Source organism: Dryas octopetala, chromosome 7, assembly GCF_963921425.1.
Source record: "Dryas octopetala chromosome 7, drDryOcto1.1, whole genome shotgun sequence".
NCBI classification, from domain to species: Eukaryota; Viridiplantae; Streptophyta; class Magnoliopsida; order Rosales; family Rosaceae; genus Dryas; species Dryas octopetala.
In genome coordinates this window covers 302,876-324,085 of record NC_141372.1, presented here as the reverse complement: position 1 = coordinate 324,085, position 21,210 = coordinate 302,876, and the positions used below count along the sequence as shown (strand labels likewise).

Sequence of the window (21,210 nt, the reverse complement as noted above, 5' to 3'; positions counted from 1 at the left end):
GTTTTGTTATTATCCTGAATTAAGTTTTGTTATTATTTGGTGGCAGTAGACTGAGTAGTACTGAGTAGAGAGAGAGAGAGAGAGAGTAAATATTGTTGGGCATCAGAAACGAGGGGAGGGGGTGAAAACTGAAAAGGGGTGTGAGGAAGGCAAGAAAAGGCTGAGGAGGTGAGGGGGGTTTGGGTTTCATCAGAAACGAGGGGGAAAGGGAGGAATAACTATGATGATCCTTTCTTTCTTTGATATTTGAGATTTGAGATGCATCATTCATCCTATTCCTATTCCTATTCCTTCTCTTCTAAAATATGCCCCCTGTAGCCTCTGTACCCTCTGTAGCCTTTGGGAATGAACCATCCAATCTCATGATTTTTTCTCTTCTCTTTTCTTTGCTTTGCTCAATTGCTGTGCTGTCTTTTGAGTTTTGAGTCTCAAACTACCTTTTCTTCACCCTTCCTCTCATTTAATTTAATTAATTACACCCCCACCCCCACCCCCACCCCACCCTTTCATTTATTGTGAGTCCCTCATCACCCTCTCCTTAAATACAACCCATCTGCCTCCTCACCCTAATCTTCCATATCATATGTTATCACTGTCTCTAAGTGTCTTGCCTCTTTCTCTCTCTTTCTGTGCTTGTTTGGGTGTTTGTGATGTTATATATATTGACTATTAAGAGAAATTTAGGGTGTGCAACACTCCAAGGCTCTGCTGAATAGTGCAAACTTCATCATGTGGGTTTAGCAAAGGGTTTCTTACAGAGTTTATTGGCATTCTGTCCACCTCCTTCCTCTACTTGAATCTTCCCGATCTCTATATTCATTTAATTTGTATATGGAGGTGGGCATACTGCCAACTGAGCTCTGTTGGCTTCTCTTTGTAAAACCCTCGTGATATCCATCTCCCAATATGTTCTTCATATATATTCCACCTTAATTGATTTATCCCTTCTACTATGATAAATTCTAGGTAAGAAGCATTCGCCATACATATACATGTACCCAATATTATCATGCTTTCCATATATATACATATATATCACTAATTAATTTTTCTTTCATTTTCTGAAGAAGCCAGTTTCTGGCACTTATCATGCTTATCTTCTCGGATCGCCCTTAGTTTAATTTCTCTTTAATTATTTTAAAATAAGAAGTGATAAATCACAAGTTTATCCCTTTTGCTGTCTGTTTCTGTTTTTTGTTGTCTTGTTTGCAGAGGTCAATTGTCTGTTAATGCGTGTAACCTATCAGCGGAACACTGAACACCACAAGCATCATGTGTAGCTCTTAATCTGCTAGTGCTTCTGTTTGGACATTTGCTACCACTGCGACTGAAGCTGATTGGGAACCCTAGCTAGCTAGTTTTCATTAATTGTGATTAGCTTTTGGATCCCCTTCAATTACCCTCGTCATTCAACGATGGGATTCTGCTGTACATAATTATTTTCTTAAATTTTCTAGTATTGTGTGTGCATTTTGATCTACATATGTTAGGGTTGTTCCGAGTCTCTTATAACATGGATCATAAAGATTGAGCGCAGGGATACGATCGCGGAAATGTTAATTGTTAAACACTCGCAGCAAGCAAGCATTTGATATTTTGATGGGGCCGTGTCAAAAAGGGACTGGCTAGGATGTATGGACCAAAATGATAGCAGATAGCTACCTGCTTCATCAATGGTCTTGAATTTTCCACGTCTTTCTGTAATTAATTGTTATGATGCTGATTGTGAAACAATTGCAATGTAAAGGGATTTCAGTGTTCATGGCACTGGCATGCATGCCTGCCACTTATTAATGTCAGTAATTTAAGTCTTAATTACTATTATTATTATAATTACTTGGTAGGCCAAAGTGTTTTAATTTTAATAAATGTGATATAACTGAAGAAAAGAATACGTTTCTACGCTCTCCTGTCTCCTCCAGGCCCTAAGCCATTGGCCATATACGTAGGCTTATGATTGAAGACTGACAGTGCCAATAAATAATGCAGAAACATGACCCACAAGTCCACAACCCTCTGTGGCGCGTGGTTTACCCAATTAAATACCGTAGAGCTGGATGGTATATATCATTCATTTGGTGGTAATTAAATACCAAATAATACAACGGTTTAAAATAAAGTTTCCATACTCTTGAGCTGATGAGAATGAAGAACATCCTCACTAATCCTGTAAGTCTGTAACGGTAAAGCAAAATAAGAAAAAGAAATTTAACGTGCGACCCTCCTCCTATTTTGTAATTAATTTTGGATTGAAATTATATGGCAAGTTGGGTAATTGGTGGTGTTGCGTCTCCGTTAACAGTGTTGCTGTTGTCTGAAGAGTGAAGGCACTGAAAGCGCTTGGAGCGGGGTCGCTTTCCGCTCTGTGGTGGTCTGACGGCCACAATCCTTTGCTATAGGATACATGAGCGGCTTCAGTCAACGCACTTTGATTTTATTCAACAGAGTAATCTTTTTCCTTTTTGACCTCAATTCAAACACTAATCTTGTGCCTATCATTTTCTATGAATTAAATTGTATAAAAGAAATGTATTTATGTCATTCATTTTTGCTAAAAAAAGTATATACATGCGACTTAGGATATAAGTTATAACCTTAACAATAGCTCTAGCTTTCGCTTTTTTTGAGGTCTATGGCTTTGGTTTTTGACATGACAATATAGTTGAAAACCCCATAATATTAACATATAGTTATTCTGATGTATAGGAATTGTATGTAAAATTAAGTGGGTATAGATCACTATCAGTCAAGTGTGATCAATTGTGCATGCAACTTAAGTATGTATGGTAATGGAAAAGGAAAAGTGAAAACAACAGGAGCTGGTAGTCAACTACTAATTTAATTAGTGAATCACCATTCACCAATTAGCACAAGCTGGATCGACATAGGTTGGAGGGGAGGGGAGGGGAGGGGGGGGGGGGGGGGGGAGAGAGATTTAAAAAAATGGCAATGGAAACTGGAAAGAGAGAGAGGTCCATGTTTGGTAGCAGCAATAAGAATATTGTGAACATTTCATTCTGCAAGCTAATTAAGGCTGCAAGTGAAAGGGAGTCCATACTCTAGCGAAAAGCAAATGAGATCCATAGGATAAAGAATATTATGTTATTTGTTTTCATGATTGATGGAGGCATGTTTGTTTAATCCCTCTATCTCTTCAAGGAAAGCATTGGAAGGAGAAAAACCCACACTTTAACAATAAAGTTTGAAAAGAAGAAAAAGCTTTTTAATTAAGTAATAAATTAATTGTCCCCATGAACTTGTTAGTAGTACCCACAGAGACAAATGATGTTGAAATCCATCTTTATATTTTAAACTTGATGCTTTCCCACACACAACAAAGGTACATATACCAATTAAATTAGGAGTTTTATATAAGCCTACTCCCACCTTTTTCTTTCTATGATCTCCTCCATTATATCCACAGAAACACATGGTTCAATTTTGGGTCAAGGTCTAGCCTGGTTTCGCGAGTGGCGTTAGATACTGGTTTGTCTCCTCCCATTATCTCCTCCAATTCTGGGCCGGTTTAGTGGCGTTCGATACTGGTTTGTCTGGAAGTGGCACAAAAGATTGTCATAATGCAATGGAACCTTCGTATCTCAATATCACCACCTTAAATCTCACTGCATGCATAGTTCAAACCATTTGGCATATATTGTCCTAGAGATGTCATGATGGGGGTGTTAAAGCATTTAATTTGCATGATCAAGCATATGTAACTAACCAAACACATAAGTACGTATGACCTGGATTCTGGCTGGGGTGAGGTGAGTGTGCGTTTGATCATGACTCATGAGTCATACGAACCCCAACTTATTCACCCGGTACATATGATAAAGACTAAAGTGCCCCTCCTCTGCACACCACATCCCCCATTCCCTCCCAGTTCTTTAAAGAAAGAAGACTGAAATAGGGCATCGGAATCTTTGGCTATGTTATTGGATCATAGACTAAAAATACAATATATCATCTACTAACCAGAAGTTAGCCAATACTAGTTTAGAAGCATGACATAATCTTTCAAGGGCATAAAGTTTCTCATACTAGAGCCTATTATTTCTATATCATCAAAAAGTTAATTTTGCAAACTTCTCATCCAACATGTCACTTAAACTGCTCTTCTTTACAGGGTGATGTGTCCTTCCACTGGGGCTTCTAGTCATCTGATTTGGAGGAACCAATGCTGGTAATGTAATTGAAGGGGCACAAGAGGTATGGTGAATTGAGAAAGGACTGGGTGACATCCGCTTCTGTTTGGGCAGAGCACCACCAAACCTTCTCTGGTCATACAGAGACATTGACTCTGCAGCTGCACATTGTTTGGTGGCATCGTCTACGTATAGGAGATCATCAATCCTTGCAAGTATGTTGAAGGCTAAGCTTTCCATCACCCTAGAGTAGCTCTCAAGGATTGATTGCCCCACATCCTGCATAATAGAGGAAATTAATTTCTCTTATTTAGTTTGTTAAAGCTTATTCGCCTGCAGCATTGGAACAGAAATAGTCTCTCTGTGTGAAGGGTATTCTCTATGTAATTCTGTGTTATGTGTATGTGCATGTGTTTCTAGAGGTGTTTGAAAACATCATAATTTTCCAACCAATGAACAACAAAATAAGGGGATTATTTTTTAGTCCTCAAATCTGAGAGCATAATTGTGGAGATGCATTATGCTCAAGTACAGAATCCTAATATACATCAAACAGTCTCTAGTCTGCCATACCAAATTAGGAAATCCTGTGGTTTCAATTTTCATGTTCATATTTGACTGCCTAAAGAAAATGTTAAAAACGGTGCACATGGTGCTTGAACTTACCTTTCTTTATTTCCTAGTAAAGATTATAGGTCTTTTGGGGATTTACCTTGTTATACTGAATCTTGCTCATGTCTAGAGCAGTTTGTGGGAGGCCAGGGAATCGTATCCTTAGATTCTGTAAGAGGGAATCAGCTCGATATGCTAGAAGCTTACTTTTTTCTATGTCACCAACAAAGCCTTTGACCTTTCCACCCCAGGATGACTTCCCGGATTTCACATGAGTTAGATGCCGTTTCAGGTGTTTCTGTTTCCAAATGTGTGAAGCAGCCTCAATCCTGTTTGCTATTTCCAGAGTGGTGTATTCCGATGAGAGGTCCAAGTAATCAAGAAGACACTCTGGGGAGAATTGATCCGCAGTTACAAAACGGTAAATGATTTCACCTAAACAAGCTTTTGCACTCTGAAGAGATTGGTGGAATGATGTCAACATAAATAATGGTAATAAACCGAATAAATGAAGCAAAACAAATTGCAAGAGCAGTAACATGTTCCTTTTATTTATTTTCAAATAAAAATTTAGTCATGTGGTACCAAGGCCTCTAACTGGAAAGGAAAAGGATTACTAAAGCGAATACTTGGTCATTTTGTAACAGAGAAATAAGACCGACAGGCAACAGCAGGCAGTAAATGATATGAATATGAAATATGCAAACATGACACCAATTTGCGTACATAAATATCCAGAACAGTACAAGATGATTGAGAATCTGACATGCAGTGCCTCAAAAGACCTACAGTCCATATGGTTTTGGAAAAAGCAACAAGATGATAAGATATTTATCTCGGTGTATCCTGTATGTATCTAATATCCATACATGGTTGATCATGCATAGGAATAGATATAAAGGAATATTTTCTCCATACCTTGGGCAAACTCTCTAAATATGCATCCGGGATTTCCATTTCAGCCAGCATACTACTATTGATCGCCATGGCAGCCTTAAGGATCTGATTTGTGCATTCCCTACACTGTTGCAATGCCTTCCTTACATTTTCAGACAGACCATTTGAGGGCACCTTAGGGAATGGGAGCCACCACTTCTCTTCTTGTCGAATTGAAGGTCGTCCGGAAGAAGAAGATCGGGCAAATGTTTCAGTATCATCAGAATCAGCAACAATTATCCCTCGGTCAACATAGGAAAACTCAGAATCACAGAATCCGTCAAGAATGCTAAGTAGCATTGCATCCAATTTCTTGAGTGCCGGCAGGTTTACATATAGATCTGAGCGGGGTCGAGTGACCATAACCTCAAAGGTCCCACCACCGGGGAATTCTTGTATTGATGGTATGAGCTCAACAATAGAATCACTTACACACAAAAGCCATTCCATCTCTCGGAGCCACATTGCCTTCTTCTGCGGCGCCAATGGCACCAACTTCCACAACTCTCCAAAAACGGTAGCTGCCAAAGAAAACCAAGGAAAAGAAACATAAAACTAAATGTCCGATTGAAGATGAAAATGATGATTTCTTATATCCTAGGTATAGGAACAAATACCAATGGTTCTACTCCTCTGTTCAATTTCTTCATTACAACGTTTCTTATATTCAAACAGTCGAGAAGAATTGTAGGGCAACAAAGTAATAGAAAACCTAAGAAGACAAGAATTTGTACAAACCAGAAAGATTTGTAATGGCATTGGAAATAGCTAGAGCAGTACAGACTCCCTTGCCTCCACCTGACATATCTTCTCCAAGCAGAAGCTTTGCAAACCGCTCCTTCATCAATTCAACTTCTGCAAACCACACTTAGATAAATTTAGCATACAAATATTAAATTCTGCACCCTCTAAGTAACAGCATTATATTGACAGAATAGCAAAGCTTCATTTGTTTCCCCGATTGGAGAGAAAAAGAGAACTAACAGATTACACACAAATTGGTAGCCTTAAAATGTTACATTGATTATTTGTTTGAATTAGAAAGTTCAATTTCCCGTACCCACATGATGAATTAAGGACCGGAAAGTGTCACATTTCGCATTATATTTGTAATTTCGCCCATTTTCCTTGCATTATATCCGTGCACATATGATTGGATTTTTAAAGCAAGAAAAAAAAAAAAAAAAAAAAAAGCAAAATTGCAAACATTTCCAAAGAACACTAACCGGACAACTCTGTCTCAGGCTTGTCGGTCTTGGTGGTCGGAATGACGACATGTCGTCCACCGACCACCGGCAAGAAAACGGGTGGCGGCGCCTGCCTTACAAAAATGTCTGCCAAGTCCGGTCCGGAGGGAGGCAAAGAAGTCAAACAAGTGGAAGCAGGAGCGCCGTGATCGTCTTGCCGACATGAAAAGCCACTTGAACTTTCGGACTCACTGACATCCGCACTCAAACTGTAGCTCTCGAACCGCTCGCTCAACTGCTCCACCTCATCTTCCGACGAGATTGAGCGGCTCGCCATTGATCAAGATCAAAGCGCCTGTGCTTTCTCACTCTCTCTCTCTCTCTCTCCGGTGAGTAAAGGAAAGTAGAACCCGCTAAAACTTTGCTACCACTAGTGTACCAAACAGCCGGCCCCACGTAGGAGACAGAAACAGTTTCTTTTTTAATCGGATGGAAATGGAAGATGGATTGGATTGGATAATACGCCCACGTGTTGTTGTGAAGCGTGAGAACACCCGCCAAGTTTTGATGCAAGGAGGATGAGGTGGGCTTTTCACTTTTGCAGATGCTTGCTCGCACGCGCGGAGATACCTTGGCATTGGATCATTGGTTCGTTGGATCTGTGATATAACTTCGCGGTTGGCTTAGGTCCGACTCGTAAATAGTGTACGGATACAAGTTTTAACTACAAGTAGGTGCTTGCTTGCTTGCAAGTTGCAGGCTTGCAGCTTCCCAATAATTTATTAATAGACCCTCTTTAATAAAAGAATAGGAAAAATAGGGTTCATTCATTTTATGGTGTGTCAAGGCCAAAGGGTTCAGTAGACCTTCATCCATTGTTTAAGGAACACAGCTTGCGTTCGTTAGTTAACCTTTGAGATTCAAGTTAAACCAACTATTCAAATAATGTTGTTGTTGGGGAATTTATTATAATTAACGAATTGGCTTATAAACGTTTAAACATCCCCAAGATAAAAGGTTTGGCCTATTTACACGAGTTTACTTGAAATTGTTAATTAAGATTTACCATAAGAAGAATAAAGGGTTAACTAATAATTTTTCTTTTCCAGTCTAAGCTTGATTAGTGGAATCTTTGGCATTCATGTTATTAAGATTCTTTGTCACATTTTTGTGATGGTCCCATTTCCATGGGCCATGTGCGGACATCATTTCATCTCTAAGAGTCCCTTTGATTCACAAATTTAGAATTTGGGAACGAGTATAAGGGGGGTGTCCCCAACTCAGATTTTAAAGGAGTTTAATGGATTTTAAAATCTATAGAATCTATTAAAATCCAAAGGAATTGGGTGGAATTCTTATAGAATTTGTTATGTGTAAAAAATGCATTCAAATCCAACCAAATCCATCCAAATCCATTAAAATCCTTCACTTAATGAAATCCATGACTTTTTGAGGACACCTGGATTTCATTGGAATCCATTAAAATCTGAATTGGGGACACCTAAACTTCATTGGAATCCATTAAAATCTAAATTGAGGACACCTAAATTTCATTAAACTTTTAAAATTCAATGAAATCTAAGTTGGGGACACCCCCTAAAATTTCATTCTCATATTACATAAATTTGAAATACCAAAATGAAAGAGAAATACCAATCAACTGTGGCGGTATGGGCCACCAACGACTAGGCCCAATAAATTAATTTCAATGGTGCTTCTCTTTTTTTTTTTTTTTTTTTTTTTTGTATTCAGAAAATTAAGACACATTACTTTATTATCTAACATGGATAATTTCTTCTTAAATTTGCTTTCTTTGTCCAATATTTACTTGCATTTGTGTGGTTACTCACGACATGCCTTAAAAGGGTGGTCAAAATTATGGCGACATAGAACAGAAAATGAGCACACATTATCCCTCATTTTCATCGTAACGCACAGCGCTAGAGTGTCGAACGGGTAAAGGTGCTGAGTATTAGGCGTAAAAATGTTCTCATACGCCCGCCATGCGCATGCCATTCTACCAAGACTCCCAACTCCAACCCTTTCTTCTACTTGTTCTTCCCCCCAACCCCTCCAAACAACTCAAACACTTCCTCTGAAGCGACCAAGCCGAAAGAAAGATATAAGACTTCCTCTCAACCCTACTAAGACCCAGACCCATTCGGCGCTCTCAATTCGCTTCGCCATCTCTGCAACGTCGATTAGGTAAGGCCATTAATTTCATCAATCAATCAGCTGGTCTAGGGCTTTGAACACACTCTATACTGATGTTTGGTTTGTGTATTGTTAGCTTTCAGTTTGGGTCCGCATCCCAATTTTGAGAGTCCGAGAGAGAGAGAGAGGAGACATCCACATTTAACAACTCGATTCGATTGTGCCTTGCTCAGGAGGAGACCATTTATCTGCTCGCCTTTAACGTCGTTCAAATCCATTCGCTCTCTGTCCATCTCAAAACCTAGAATGGGTTCGCTTGCCTTAGACACACCCTTGCAATACCCTACCGTCCGCAGAGACGAGTCCGTTGTCGATGACTACCATGGCGTCAAGATTGCCGATCCTTATAGATGGTAATAGAACCTCTTCTATATGTTTCTCATTGCACTCTGTTTGTTTATGGACAATGATTATGAAATTCTTTCACTCTAGTATTCTAGTTCTTATTACCTGAACCACGATTTCAATCGTTAAATTATTGATGGTCTTCCAGAATTTTATCAAATTGAATTTTTTTTTTCTAGGCTTGAAGATCCTGATTCAGAAGAGACCAAAGAGTTTGTACAGAAACAAGTGGAATTGACGCAGTCAGTGCTAAAGGAATGCGATACAATTGGTAAGCTTCGTGAAAAAATCACCAAGCACTTTGATCATCCACGCTATGTTCCACCTTTTAGGCAAGGGAATAATTACTTCTACTTCCATAACACTGGGCTTCAAGCTCAAAACGTCCTCTACGTGCAGGTTGGTCATTGAGTCAGAATAATGCTTTTGAATTCACTGCTCCTTGTAAATTTTTCTTATATTTTTATCAATTTTTGGGTTTTAGGATAGTTTGGATGGAGAAGCAGAGGTTTTGCTTGATCCTAATACGCTAAGTGAAGATGGCACTGTATCTTTGAACACGCTTTCAGTAAGTGAGGATGCCAAGTACTTGGCCTATGGCCTTAGTACAAGTGGCAGTGATTGGGTCACAATTAAAGTGATGCGGGTTGAAGATAAGAGGGTCGAGCCTGATACTTTATCTTGGGTAAGTGCTGGAGTTTATGTATGTTCTTATATAAGTGGTAATAAGTATGATGAATGAGACCAATAGTCGGTGTGAGCCTTTTTTTTTTTTTGGGTCTTTTATCGCCTTTCAGGTCAAGTTTTCGGGCATTAGTTGGACACATGATACCAAAGGGTTTTTCTACAGCCGCTATCCAGCTCCAAAGTAAGTAGAAATCATGTATCTTAACTTTCACCTTAAAGTGTGACAATGGGATTCTGATGCAGTTCTCTAATCAGAATGGCTGTTAATTTGAAACTTTGGTTGTAACAAATTTATTAAGAGCAACAGAATTGGTGCACATATTCTTGTTTTAGTTGGAAAATATTTGGAAAAGTTAAAAATGGTTAATTAGATATTACAAGGCTCCGCTCTGCTTAGTTTGGGCTGTGAATTGAGCAGTGTAGGTATAATGCAAAAGAGAAAAAATGGAACTATTTGATTTCATTTATGGGGCTATGCATAACTATCTTAAATTTATTTTGAGATTTCCTTGATTGTGAGATTGATTGCAAAATACTGAAATTGAATTTCTAACAATGGTAGTTTCATAATGTAGAGAAGGAGGAAATATTGATGCTGGGACCGAGACCAACGCAAATCTTTATCATGAAGTATACTATCATTTTGTGGGTACAGATCAATCAGAAGACATATTATGCTGGAAAGATTCTGAAAATCCCAAATATTTGTTTGGAGCCAGTGTTACTGAGGATGGGAAGGTAAGTCCTCTTATTTCTTCTTGGCTTTTATGGTCTGTTAGACTAATGTTTATATTCTTGTTGATGCAGTAGTAGTATACTAGTCTGTGCTGTCTCTAGAACAGAATGCTTTTAACAGATAATTTATAGCCACCTTTCATTATAGAAGTTGAATAGTTTTGCATTTGGGGCATGATTACAGTTCAGTACATTTCTCATAAAAAAAGTGGATATGAAAGTTCTGTAAATGGTTTCTCTAGTTGTTTATTCCTCATTTAAAATGGCCCTTAGAAATTGCTGTTTTTGTATAGACTAGAAAAGCTGAGTTGTTGTGATATTATGATGAACTAACCCTGTTTTTTTTTTTTTTTCTGTTGCGTTACCTGCAGTATGTTCTTCTGTATATTGACGAGGGCTGTGACCCGGTCAACAAATTTTACTACTGTGACATGTCTGCACTTCCTAATGGGCTTGAAGGTCTGAGGGTGAAACATGACTTACTCCCGTTTATCAAGGTTATCGATACATTTGACGCGCAGTATCAAGCCATTGCAAATGATGACACTGTGTTTACTTTTCTCACAAACAAAGATGCTCCAAAATATAAGTTGGTCAGAGTTGATCTGAAGGAACCAACTGTTTGGACTGATGTTCTCCAAGAATCTGAAAAAGATGTTCTTGAATCAGCATCTGCTGTTAATGGTACCCAAATGATTGTTAGTTACTTGAGTGATGTCAAGTATGTTATACAGATAAGGGATCTGAAATCAGGCAACTTGCTGCATCAATTACCCATTGACATTGGCTCAGTTTCGGGGATTTCTGCAAGACGTGAAGACAGTACAGTTTTTATTGGGTTTACGAGTTTTCTTACCCCTGGTATAATATATCAGTGTAATTTAGACAATGAAATTCCAGATATGAAGGTATTTCGCGAAATTACAGTTCCTGGGTTTGATCGTTCGGAGTTCCATGTTGATCAGGTAATGAAGTTTGTTGCGCTGACATTTTAATTACTCTTTTTTTTTTTTGGCCATAACATTTTAATTACTCTAACTTGTCTGATTCTATATAATCTCAATTAGTTATCACATTCTTGCAGAATTTCATTCTTTTATATGATTAGAGCAGTTGTTCCTCTTAAATTCTCTGGTGTTTGAGACTGCAAATGCTCTTTTCTTGATGGAGTTTTCTATTCTTCAGGTATTCGTTCCGAGTAAAGATGGCACTGAGATACCAGTGTTTGTTGTGGCGAGAAAGAACATTCTTTTGGATGGATCGCACCCATGTTTGTTATATGGATATGGTGGATTTAACATTAGTCTTACGCCATCATTCAGTGTTAGTCGTATAGTACTTACAAGGCATTTAGGTGCTGTTTTCTGCATAGCAAATATCCGTGGGGGTGGGGAGTATGGGGAGGAATGGCATAAAGCAGGTTCCCTCTCAAAAAAACAAAATTGCTTTGATGACTTCATTTCTGCTGCCGAGTACCTTGTATCTGCTGGTTATACCCAACCGAGAAAGCTGTGTATCGAAGGTGGAAGTAATGGTGGGCTTCTTATTGGGGCTTGCATAAATCAGGTCTGGCATTTTTTTTTTTACTATCAAACTTGTAGTGTGTGTGCATAAGCCAAAATAAAAAGAATTTTTCTTTGCTGCAGAGACCTGATCTTTTTGGATGCGCACTAGCTCATGTTGGTGTTATGGACATGCTGCGATTCCACAAGTTTACCATAGGTTAGTTTACTGCCTTTGACACCACTATGTTTTGCCCAACAGAATTTTGATATGTAAGAGCTTTCAGGTCATGCATGGACTTCTGATTATGGTTGTTCTGACAAGGAGGAAGAGTTCCATTGGCTAACTAAGTGAGTGCAGTACTTTCTCCATTTTCTTTTGTCATTAAAATATCTGATTGTAACTTCCTATTGTACTTATGCCCAAAAAGTGCTGTTTAGCTTCAGTCTTGTGCTGGGTAGGTGATGGTAGGATATAGCATAGTTCCAACCCCACATCTATTTAGAGCTTCATAAAATGTTTTCTTGTTCATTTTTTGAAAGAAGTTCAATGTTAAGATAAGAGGAATTGTGTTAGATATATGTTGCTTAGGATGCGCCTCTACTAGTTTGTTAGCATGGTTTATTCAGATATCTTTACGTTTTTTGTTGGTATAAGCTCATATTTTTTGGGGACTCTTGTGTTTATGAACGTTGGCTTATCTGTCTATCCACTCCCCTATACTTTCAGGTACTCCCCTCTACACAATGTCAGGAGACCATGGGAACAACATGGAAGCCAACTTCACCAGTATCCATCTACCATGCTATTAACTGCAGATCATGATGACCGAGTTGTACCATTACACTCATTAAAGTTATTGGCGGTTAGTTTCTTTTGTGAACAGAATCCATATTTACACCAAGTGGCCTTGAACAATTTATTGTTGATATTCAATTATTTCTGAATCATGTCGCATATGCTATGAATCATACTGGTTACCATGCTCAGCATGGTCCAAAGTGCCATATGCAGTTCTTTGGTCAGTCCAAAGTGCCATATGCATTTGGTATATGTAAATCTATACATATCTCATCATTGCTGTTGTTTTCACACATCATCAATTTTGTTAAGTATAATAGTGTGAACCACTTGCTTATCTCTCTCTCTTCCCCTCTCTCCCTCACACAGTTTATGTGTAATGAGATCCAACTCTGAAACCAGTACAATATGTGTGTTTTTTCTCTTTAAATATATAAATGCGTTCTCTTTATTCTCAGACCTTGCAATATGTTTTGAGCACAAGTTTGGAGAAAAGCCCACAGACTAATCCAATTATTGGTCGCATTGAGTGTAAGGCTGGGCATGGAGCTGGACGTCCTACACAGAAAGTGGCAAGTATTTGACTAAGTTTGTGTTTTCTTTAATAAGTGCAAATCTGTTGTATTTATTTTTTTCTCCTGTATGTGCAGATTGATGAAGCTGCTGAGCGGTATGGTTTCATGGCTAAGATGTTGGGTGCATCTTGGTTAGAGTAGATTTTGTTGATGCTTGAGGACAAAGATGATTAAAGGGAATATGATGGTTTAGTCAATTGTAACCGTTAGTTTTTGAAAGGGAACTATTATGGGCCAGAACAAGTAATGCTGTTTTAGCTTGTAATCATCAGCAGAAGAACTCAGAATTGGCCGCTATTTAATGTAGTTTAAATTTTTTACTGTTATTCCATTCTTATTGCATATGCCCTGAAATTGTTTTATGACATGGATACTAAACAAAATATTAATTTTTTACTGTTTTTATTTAATTTTGAATAGTCCAATACATGAATACTAAACAAAATATTGGCCAATACTTTCATCCTAAGACCGAATGGATTTAACAAAATTAAGTGCAAGACTGCTAGTCATACTTAGTGATTTAAATCGGCCGGGTGGGGTTGGCCCAAGCCCAAAATATCAGATTCGGGCTTAAGGCGGGAGGCGGCTGAATTCATTGTAATTTTACACAATTATTGGGCTAAGATTCGGGTTTCGACTTTCAGCCAATTCAGTTTGGGATGACTCGAGATATTTTCTTATTTTTTCCATGCATAATTTACACTAAAAAAATATAATTGTTAAAATAATAATAATAATAGAAGTAATAAGAAAAATAGATTTAAAAAAAATAATTCTTATTGACTTGTATGTATTGAGCTAAAAAATAAATTTTCTAACTTAATATGACTAAAGAATATTGTAAATTAATTGTTAAAAAATTGAAATTTTGGATGGGCTTCTAAGCTATTTTCACACCTCTAGTCATACTCTGTCACGAAATTGCGGGACCGAAATTTTAAACCCATTTTAACGAAGAGGAGACAAAATTGAAAAAACTGCGACTAAACGGGGCCCGTGAACCCGACTGTTGGGATTATTGGGTCAATTGTAAAAGCACACCAGCCGAAAAACAGATCGCCAACTAACCTCTAATTCTTTTTTAAAGAAATGCAGGAATAAAATTGAGCAGAATACAAGAAGTTTCAGCAGAGTGGGCAAAAATATGTCTGCCGCCTTTTTTTTCTTAAACTACATCCTGAAGTTCCACTGATTCATCTACGTGCTGAAGTTCCACTAAACCCAAGACTACATCCAGCACATGCTCAGGAATACAATCTGAAGCCATCACCGTAGATCAATTGCAGAAACTGCAGCAGTGGCAGACAATTGGAGGAATAAGCAAGAACCTTCATTCAGGGAGAAAACAGTCCATTTTCACATCTGTTACATCAAGCCGCAGTATCTCTGCTCTACAACTAAGAATTGATCCAATACTGCAAAAGAATGTAACCATTTAAAAATTAGTTATGATGCATTTGATGTTGACATGCATCAACTCGTAAAGTTGGATGTCTGCAACATTATGAAACGATGTACTGCCAATTTTCACATCAACAGAACCTACAAGAATTGAGTTCTCAGTCCACCCACAAAAAGACATTCAGGATCTCTACTGATCCCGAATGTCACACGATAGTCCACTTTGAGATACAGGCAGGACCCCTCAATTCAAAGAGACCACTACAACAAATTTAACAGTCTCCTTTAATAAAGGGGGCAGATAGAATCATGGAGGAAGCTTTCCTATAATACATGGGGATTGATGGATGAGATGAGTAGCATAAATTTATTGAAAGCTCAAGGTGATTTTGTTTTATAAGAAAAAAGTTCAAGGTGACTGGAGTTATACCTAGGTTGGGTGCGTCCAAGATCCCCATGAACAAATTCCTTGATATATGTTCCAGCCTGTGATGCAAAGACATAAAAGTGTTGTTACACATGGATTTTGGAAGTTTCTCTTCCGTTAAATAGTGGTCCCTGTGTGGTGACATCACTAGTAAAGCAGAAAGAGTCGATATCAGTGGCCACAGGTAGAAATTTCAATAAGTAGATAAGATAGGATTTATTTGAATTGGACAAAACTTTAAGGATTTCTTTATTTGCCCCTGACAAACTTTAGGTAGATAGAGAGCGTGAGAGACAGACAGAGAAGAGAGGGGGGGGGAGGAATATGATCGAAAGGAAGAATTTTCTTTGACCAAGGCTTCTCTTCAACCAGTACAACGATACATATGGAAACCCAAAACAATTGTTTCCTAACATATTTGAGTGCCCATCCAACTTCCAAGATTTGTTTAAAAATTTAAGGAAACAAATTTTGGTTCAATCAAATTCATTGCTTCTAATCTCGTTTGCACAGAAATTAAGATCTCAAAATTACCTGGGTACATAGATGCAAAAGAAAATACTGAGAACTTCCAACGATCCTCTCGATTCTCATGCTAAATTGAAAAGTAGAGAGAGACTGATTAAGATTCAGAACACTGAAATCGTCTAGAACATTATTGTGCCACAAAATCTGAATAATGAACTAACCAATGTATAATCCTTTCACGTTCTAAAGGACTTCGGCGGTGAAGCACCCTGATTGGAGTCCTCTGCAGAATATGCTGTTCAAAATAAATACATATCACGTGGAATTTCCATTAATACAAAGAAAGCCTTAAGAGAAAACATATAAGAAGATTCTCTCAATAATAAGAATTAAATCAAATACATATTAAAACAGGTTATGATAACTGGTTAAGCTATGATAACTAACAAGTACTTTACTATTTACAATGTCTGCTGGACATACGAGTCACAAAATGGAAGATGGAAATTCAAATCTGATATAAATTCATACAGGACAGAAGTTCTCCTATGCACAGGCTCGTCACCAAATCTTATTGATGCACCACATAATGTAATGCTTTAAAGTTTAAGATAACCATATAGAAAACTTATGAGGCTTCAAGAAGAGTTCACCATATCTTTCAGCAAAGATATAGACCGCAAGTCTTCATCCTTGAGAGGGCGAGAAATCCAGACCAGCGCAGCGTACTGCTTCTGCATAAAAATATAAGACATCGTTCAGATTTTTCCTAAAAGCATCTGCTTCGCTGATTCTCAAGAAAGAATAGCCATCAAGAAAGAAAAACCTGTTTCTCTGCTTCTCCTTCACGCATCAGATCCCACGACTGACTGCCCACCAGTTTCAGATTTTTCACACCAACCTGCATCCATAATGTGCTCATTTTCAATTGTTCATTGACATGAATACACAAAAATATCAATTTGGCATTGAGCTCACCAATTTATTTCCCAAGTCGTTTATCTTTGTTTCCAGATTTTTTACAGACTCCTCAGATGGGACAAGGCGCGCGTTCTGTATCTCAACCAGGAAAGGCCTTCCAGAACCCAACATCCGAACCTAAAAAGATATTTACATACTTCAGCATTTGATTTATTATATTCAACTTGCAGTAAAGCAAAGCGGAATGTGATTACATCAATATCTTCCCTGCCAGCAGCATGAAACTTGTAGTTATCTCCACGACATATAGGAAGAATGCTGCTACCTATTATCTCCTATATAGGACACCACACATCACTGTCAGGACTTCCCCAGTTATTTCCAGAAGAGCAAGCCAAATTAGAAAGATTATGGCCAGTACTTGGAGTAGATACTCGATATTACCTCAACAGATGCTTCTCCCATTCTCTCATCATCAATAATCCAACAGGTTTGACTCACATTTCTCGAGTACTGCAACAAAATGTGTAATTAGCATCAATTTCCTTTTTCTTTTTATTCTTCCTACACAAATTGCAAGTTGAACCAAGCAAGTTATATCTCTGCAACACCTTTATAGTTCAAAGTTAAACTACCCATCTTCCTTTGTTATTATAAGAACTGTTCTGCTGATGAATTCTATATAGTTCAAACCACAAGATATAGCTTACAACACAGAGGCAACTCCACGGTGGTAAGTATCCAGACACGGAAATAACACAGACCCTACATAATACCCTTTGTTGAGAGAGAGAGAGAGAGAGAGAGAGAGAGAGAGAGAGAGTTTCTTTTCATTTTTCCACCCTCCAGCAGATTAGAGGATCATGCATCTAGTAAAGTTTCCTTTACCCACAATAATAAGATAATTATCCTTACAGCTCCATGACATCCCCAGGTAAGTAAATAGGTTCATGCTTTAACTTTTTTTCTCAGGAAAACCAAGAAAAATAATGGAAAGAGAACAAGATAAAAAATAAATAAAAATGGGACTGAACACCTAAAGCCTCAAATACAAATATGCTTCAAATAAACAAGTTTTTGAGGGGGAAAATTACAAGTAGCTTACCTTCAGGTATCTCCCACCAAAGTAGATTTGTGTCCTGTAGCAGAGAAACTCCAAGCAGCAAGGTTCACTAGGCTAGGAAAGATGAAAATCTAAGAGAAATTAGAATCAACATGATCATAATTTGAAAAGAGAATTCTAGTAACTCTCAAATTAAGTTCATGGCATAATATTTGGATCATTCACAAACTTGGCATTCCGAGCACCCAAAGACCAAACAAACTTCCATTACAGTACCTGCTCTAAATGTAACTTCAGGCACTCAGATGATTCATCAGCTTGCAAACTCCCAAAAGACCTTTCATCATTCGCATCTGCTTCACTTTTCGAATAGCCAGAACATTTGATGTCATCATCAATTAAGTTCAAAACATTGCCTGTGTAACAGTAACAGTAAAGAGGACACTTCAATGATCAGGCTGTATACATGAAGTTGGTATTAGATAGGGCTGTTTACATGAATGGGGTAACAGTTAATGAGATACTGATGTCTATATGTAGGGATGCTGCACTGACTTCAACATGCACAGACTTGACACCAAAAGAAGTTTCACATGACTTGATTTTGGTCTAACAATGACAAGTTTCAAGTGAAACAATGATGATAAATAAAATATAGAGCTCTACGATTTTCACTATCTGATAATACTTTATATTGTGATCAATAGGGTTTACCTAGGAATACACTACAAATATCAAACTTTTTTACATGCAAATATCAAACTTGGTATAACCAGGACTCTTGCACTTAAGCAATGATCATTCTCCAAAGAAAATTTAAAGTATGCAATTATATGGAATCTAATGAATTCTATATTAGCATATAGGTATGAAACAATACTAAATTGGAATGAAAACATTGTACAATTATATAACTTTACAAACACACACAATTATTTACATAAGTTCTTGTTTATGGGTAGACATATCTCGAGCTGTAAACAAGGTCAATATGAACATCGTAAAAATAGAAATAAGTGATCATAGTATAAAATTGAACGTGCCTGTTTTTCTTCTTTTTCTGCCGTGGCACCCCTCTAAAGAATTCTCAACTGGTTTTGATGATATAGGGTGAGTGTATGTCAAACGGATGCGGAAAGTGCTTATGCTGGATTTGCAATCCTGCAAAACTTCAATATATAGCATAATTCACATATGTTTGAAATTGAAATATGCTTAGCTTTTATCTATCATATAAAATTCATCGTTCTCAATAAAATCCCTAATTATTTATTAAATTATGTCATATAGATATTATAATTAGAATTTGAAAGACTGAGAATCTTTACATACCAACATTGTTTCAAGGGTTTCAGTAAGAGAAATTTTAAGAGCATCCTTTGCAGAAATGCATTCAGAAAGTGATTTTCCTTGGAACCAAAGTTCAGATTCATACTTTCTTTTCATAAACATCCTACAAAAGAAAATGAACATTAGAAAAACTTTATTACATAGTTTCTACAATGTGCTTAAATTTGGTCTGAACAGAAATCTAACTATACTTGGGACATACGTTATGTAAACAAGGTTATGTCAAGAAACAAAAATTGTAAAAAGGCTTTTTCTTTTTCCCATTTTTCCCACTCTTGGATGCAAATTATTTAACTAATAGATAAAGTAGGTAATTCACCATAATTCAGACACCGTCAACAAATCAAAATTTTATGAGCTTTTCTGTGAAACTACAAGTCTTACCAAACAGTGCGATCATTTTCCAGGATAATTGGTGGTACAGACACTTCAATAGAAAAGCTGTCAATCTGATAGCCCTGTTGCCTAATCATCTTTGAAATGGAAACAGCCAACTCATTAGCACTCTCCTTTTTCACCACCAACTTCTTATCCTCACAATATGCGAACTGCAAGATTCCTAAACAAAGCCTACAAACTACTGGTTCTCTTAAATTACTATCCACCATATGTTTTTCTGAATCTCCAAGAACTGAACTCAAAATTGATGGTGATAGTGAACAACAATAATAAACACGCTCTTTGATCCCAAATAACCGCAAAATGCATCTGGTGCATACCTACGAGAAAAAAAAAATCAGAAAATTTGAAAAGCATTTGAATGATAGTATATTGAGGACATTAGGGCCATGTCTACTTAGAACAACGAATACTTATATGCCACTAGTACACTACCCTTCACATATGAATGTTATAGGTTGGTTTAAGATCATCCACAACGATTAATATTTAGAGGAATATGACCAAGAAAAAAATATGAAGGAATATTTCAAATTTATTAGGTCTCGCACATCAGTAATAGAGGTTCATATCATAAGAAAGAAAAATTAAATCAATCACGTTTAACCTAGAAAGAACCCTAATTCGACTTCACTCCATAAACTTCATATATAGTGAAACGCTAAGCGTTGTTCAAAAAGTAATGAAATCCTAGAATTAGTAGAGGCAAAAGGTATGAACAGAAAAATAGGATAACGGAGCTCACCCCTATGGACAATAACTCTATCACGGCGTGAACGGGTAACCCTCGCACGACATCGTAGAGAGCGCGTATATTGTCGCCATTGACAGTGGCCTGCGCAGCCTCTTCGGTCTCTTTTGCCATTTGGGAAAGCACTACGACCAGTCGATGATTACTATTTCTCAGAAAGACAGCAACCACATTGATGTTTGTATCCTAAACCCTAAACCCACTAGTAGACAGTAGAGATTCAACTTTCAAGAACAAACCGTAGCGCTAATTTTGTCAAGAAATAAAAATAGCAAGAAGCCTAATAAACCTTGGAAACCTTGGCCTTGATCGACCCGATAGCCCTCGGCCTTGAAAGCTGTCGATTGATTAACGGATACAGCCCTATTTGCGGTACTTTTTTTTGGATTCTTTTTGCTGGCGGGAACGTAAAGAAAAAAGAAAAATAAGAACAATGGGCTGGAGGGACAGTTCATACTCTATCACAAACACTCGGACACAGGCTAAATTGTTGGTCGCAAGGCCGGGCTCAAAACTGAAGTCCAAGTCTGACTCTCTTTATCAAGAAAAATTATAGGGTATAACCGATATACCGTCACGTGATATAACTAATTCAACATATAAGGATATTATTAAACGATGTATTTATATTAGTAGGGTATAATATTGATAACATCCACTCATATTATAACACATAGACTAGTT

General features: G+C 37.5%; 3 protein-coding genes across 3 annotated transcripts; 1 reads left to right on the top strand and 2 right to left on the bottom strand.

Annotated features, from left to right (window-relative positions):
- Nucleotides 1-3,912: 3,912 nt before the first annotated feature.
- On the bottom strand, nt 3,913-7,292 carry LOC147278013 (rop guanine nucleotide exchange factor 1-like). The gene is made up of 5 exons (XM_086249852.1): nt 6,923-7,292; nt 6,435-6,551; nt 5,679-6,217; nt 4,861-5,214; nt 3,913-4,427 (listed from the first exon to the last, which is right to left on the bottom strand). The coding sequence occupies exons 1-5, from the start codon at nt 7,218-7,220 to the stop codon at nt 4,068-4,070; spliced, it is 1,668 nt and encodes a 555-aa protein (XP_086105978.1). The 5' UTR covers nt 7,221-7,292; the 3' UTR covers nt 3,913-4,067.
- A 1,475-nt stretch (nt 7,293-8,767) lies between these two features.
- LOC147278012 (uncharacterized) lies at nt 8,768-14,069 on the top strand. Its single transcript, XM_086251403.1, has 13 exons — nt 8,768-9,088; nt 9,181-9,450; nt 9,622-9,841; nt 9,927-10,127; nt 10,240-10,310; nt 10,705-10,867; nt 11,236-11,829; nt 12,050-12,430; nt 12,511-12,586; nt 12,654-12,717; nt 13,097-13,232; nt 13,627-13,740; nt 13,819-14,069. The coding sequence occupies exons 1-13, from the start codon at nt 8,868-8,870 to the stop codon at nt 13,882-13,884; spliced, it is 2,577 nt and encodes an 858-aa protein (XP_086107529.1). The 5' UTR covers nt 8,768-8,867; the 3' UTR covers nt 13,885-14,069.
- A 674-nt stretch (nt 14,070-14,743) lies between these two features.
- Nucleotides 14,744-20,946, bottom strand: LOC147278011 (Pseudouridine synthase family protein). Its single transcript, XM_086250760.1, has 16 exons — nt 20,521-20,946; nt 19,761-20,095; nt 19,359-19,479; nt 19,070-19,187; nt 18,303-18,442; nt 18,069-18,140; nt 17,408-17,476; nt 17,218-17,298; nt 17,021-17,140; nt 16,869-16,943; nt 16,696-16,776; nt 16,264-16,337; nt 16,109-16,169; nt 15,578-15,633; nt 15,075-15,161; nt 14,744-15,035 (listed from the first exon to the last, which is right to left on the bottom strand). Exons 1-15 carry the CDS (start codon nt 20,638-20,640, stop codon nt 15,077-15,079), a joined length of 1,608 nt encoding a protein of 535 aa, XP_086106886.1. The 5' UTR covers nt 20,641-20,946; the 3' UTR covers nt 14,744-15,035; nt 15,075-15,076.
- Between the last annotated feature and the right edge of the window lie 264 nt (nt 20,947-21,210).

Bases quoted from the DNA above. Each gene is read 5' to 3' on its own strand.
- LOC147278013 (XM_086249852.1), bottom strand. From the start codon at position 7,220: ATGGCGAGCCGCTCAATCTCGTCGGAAGATGAGGTGGAGCAGTTGAGC. The intron at 6,552-6,922 runs GTTAGTGTTCTT...TGTGGTTTGCAG, and splicing joins GCCTGAGACAGAGTTGTCCG to AAGTTGAATTGATGAAGGAG. The intron at 5,215-5,678 runs GTATGGAGAAAA...CAATCTCTTCAG, and splicing joins ATTTAGAGAGTTTGCCCAAG to AGTGCAAAAGCTTGTTTAGG.
- LOC147278012 (XM_086251403.1), top strand. From the start codon at position 8,868: ATGTTCTCATACGCCCGCCATGCGCATGCCATTCTACCAAGACTCCCA. The intron at 9,842-9,926 runs GTTGGTCATTGA...TTTGGGTTTTAG, and splicing joins AAAACGTCCTCTACGTGCAG to GATAGTTTGGATGGAGAAGC. The intron at 13,741-13,818 runs GCAAGTATTTGA...CTGTATGTGCAG, and splicing joins GACGTCCTACACAGAAAGTG to ATTGATGAAGCTGCTGAGCG.
- LOC147278011 (XM_086250760.1), bottom strand. From the start codon at position 20,640: ATGGCAAAAGAGACCGAAGAGGCTGCGCAGGCCACTGTCAATGGCGAC. The intron at 18,443-19,069 runs GCACGTTCAATT...ACTGTTACACAG, and splicing joins CAGAAAAAGAAGAAAAACAG to GCAATGTTTTGAACTTAATT. The intron at 16,338-16,695 runs GTGAACTCTTCT...TATTTTGAACAG, and splicing joins TATCTTTGCTGAAAGATATG to CATATTCTGCAGAGGACTCC.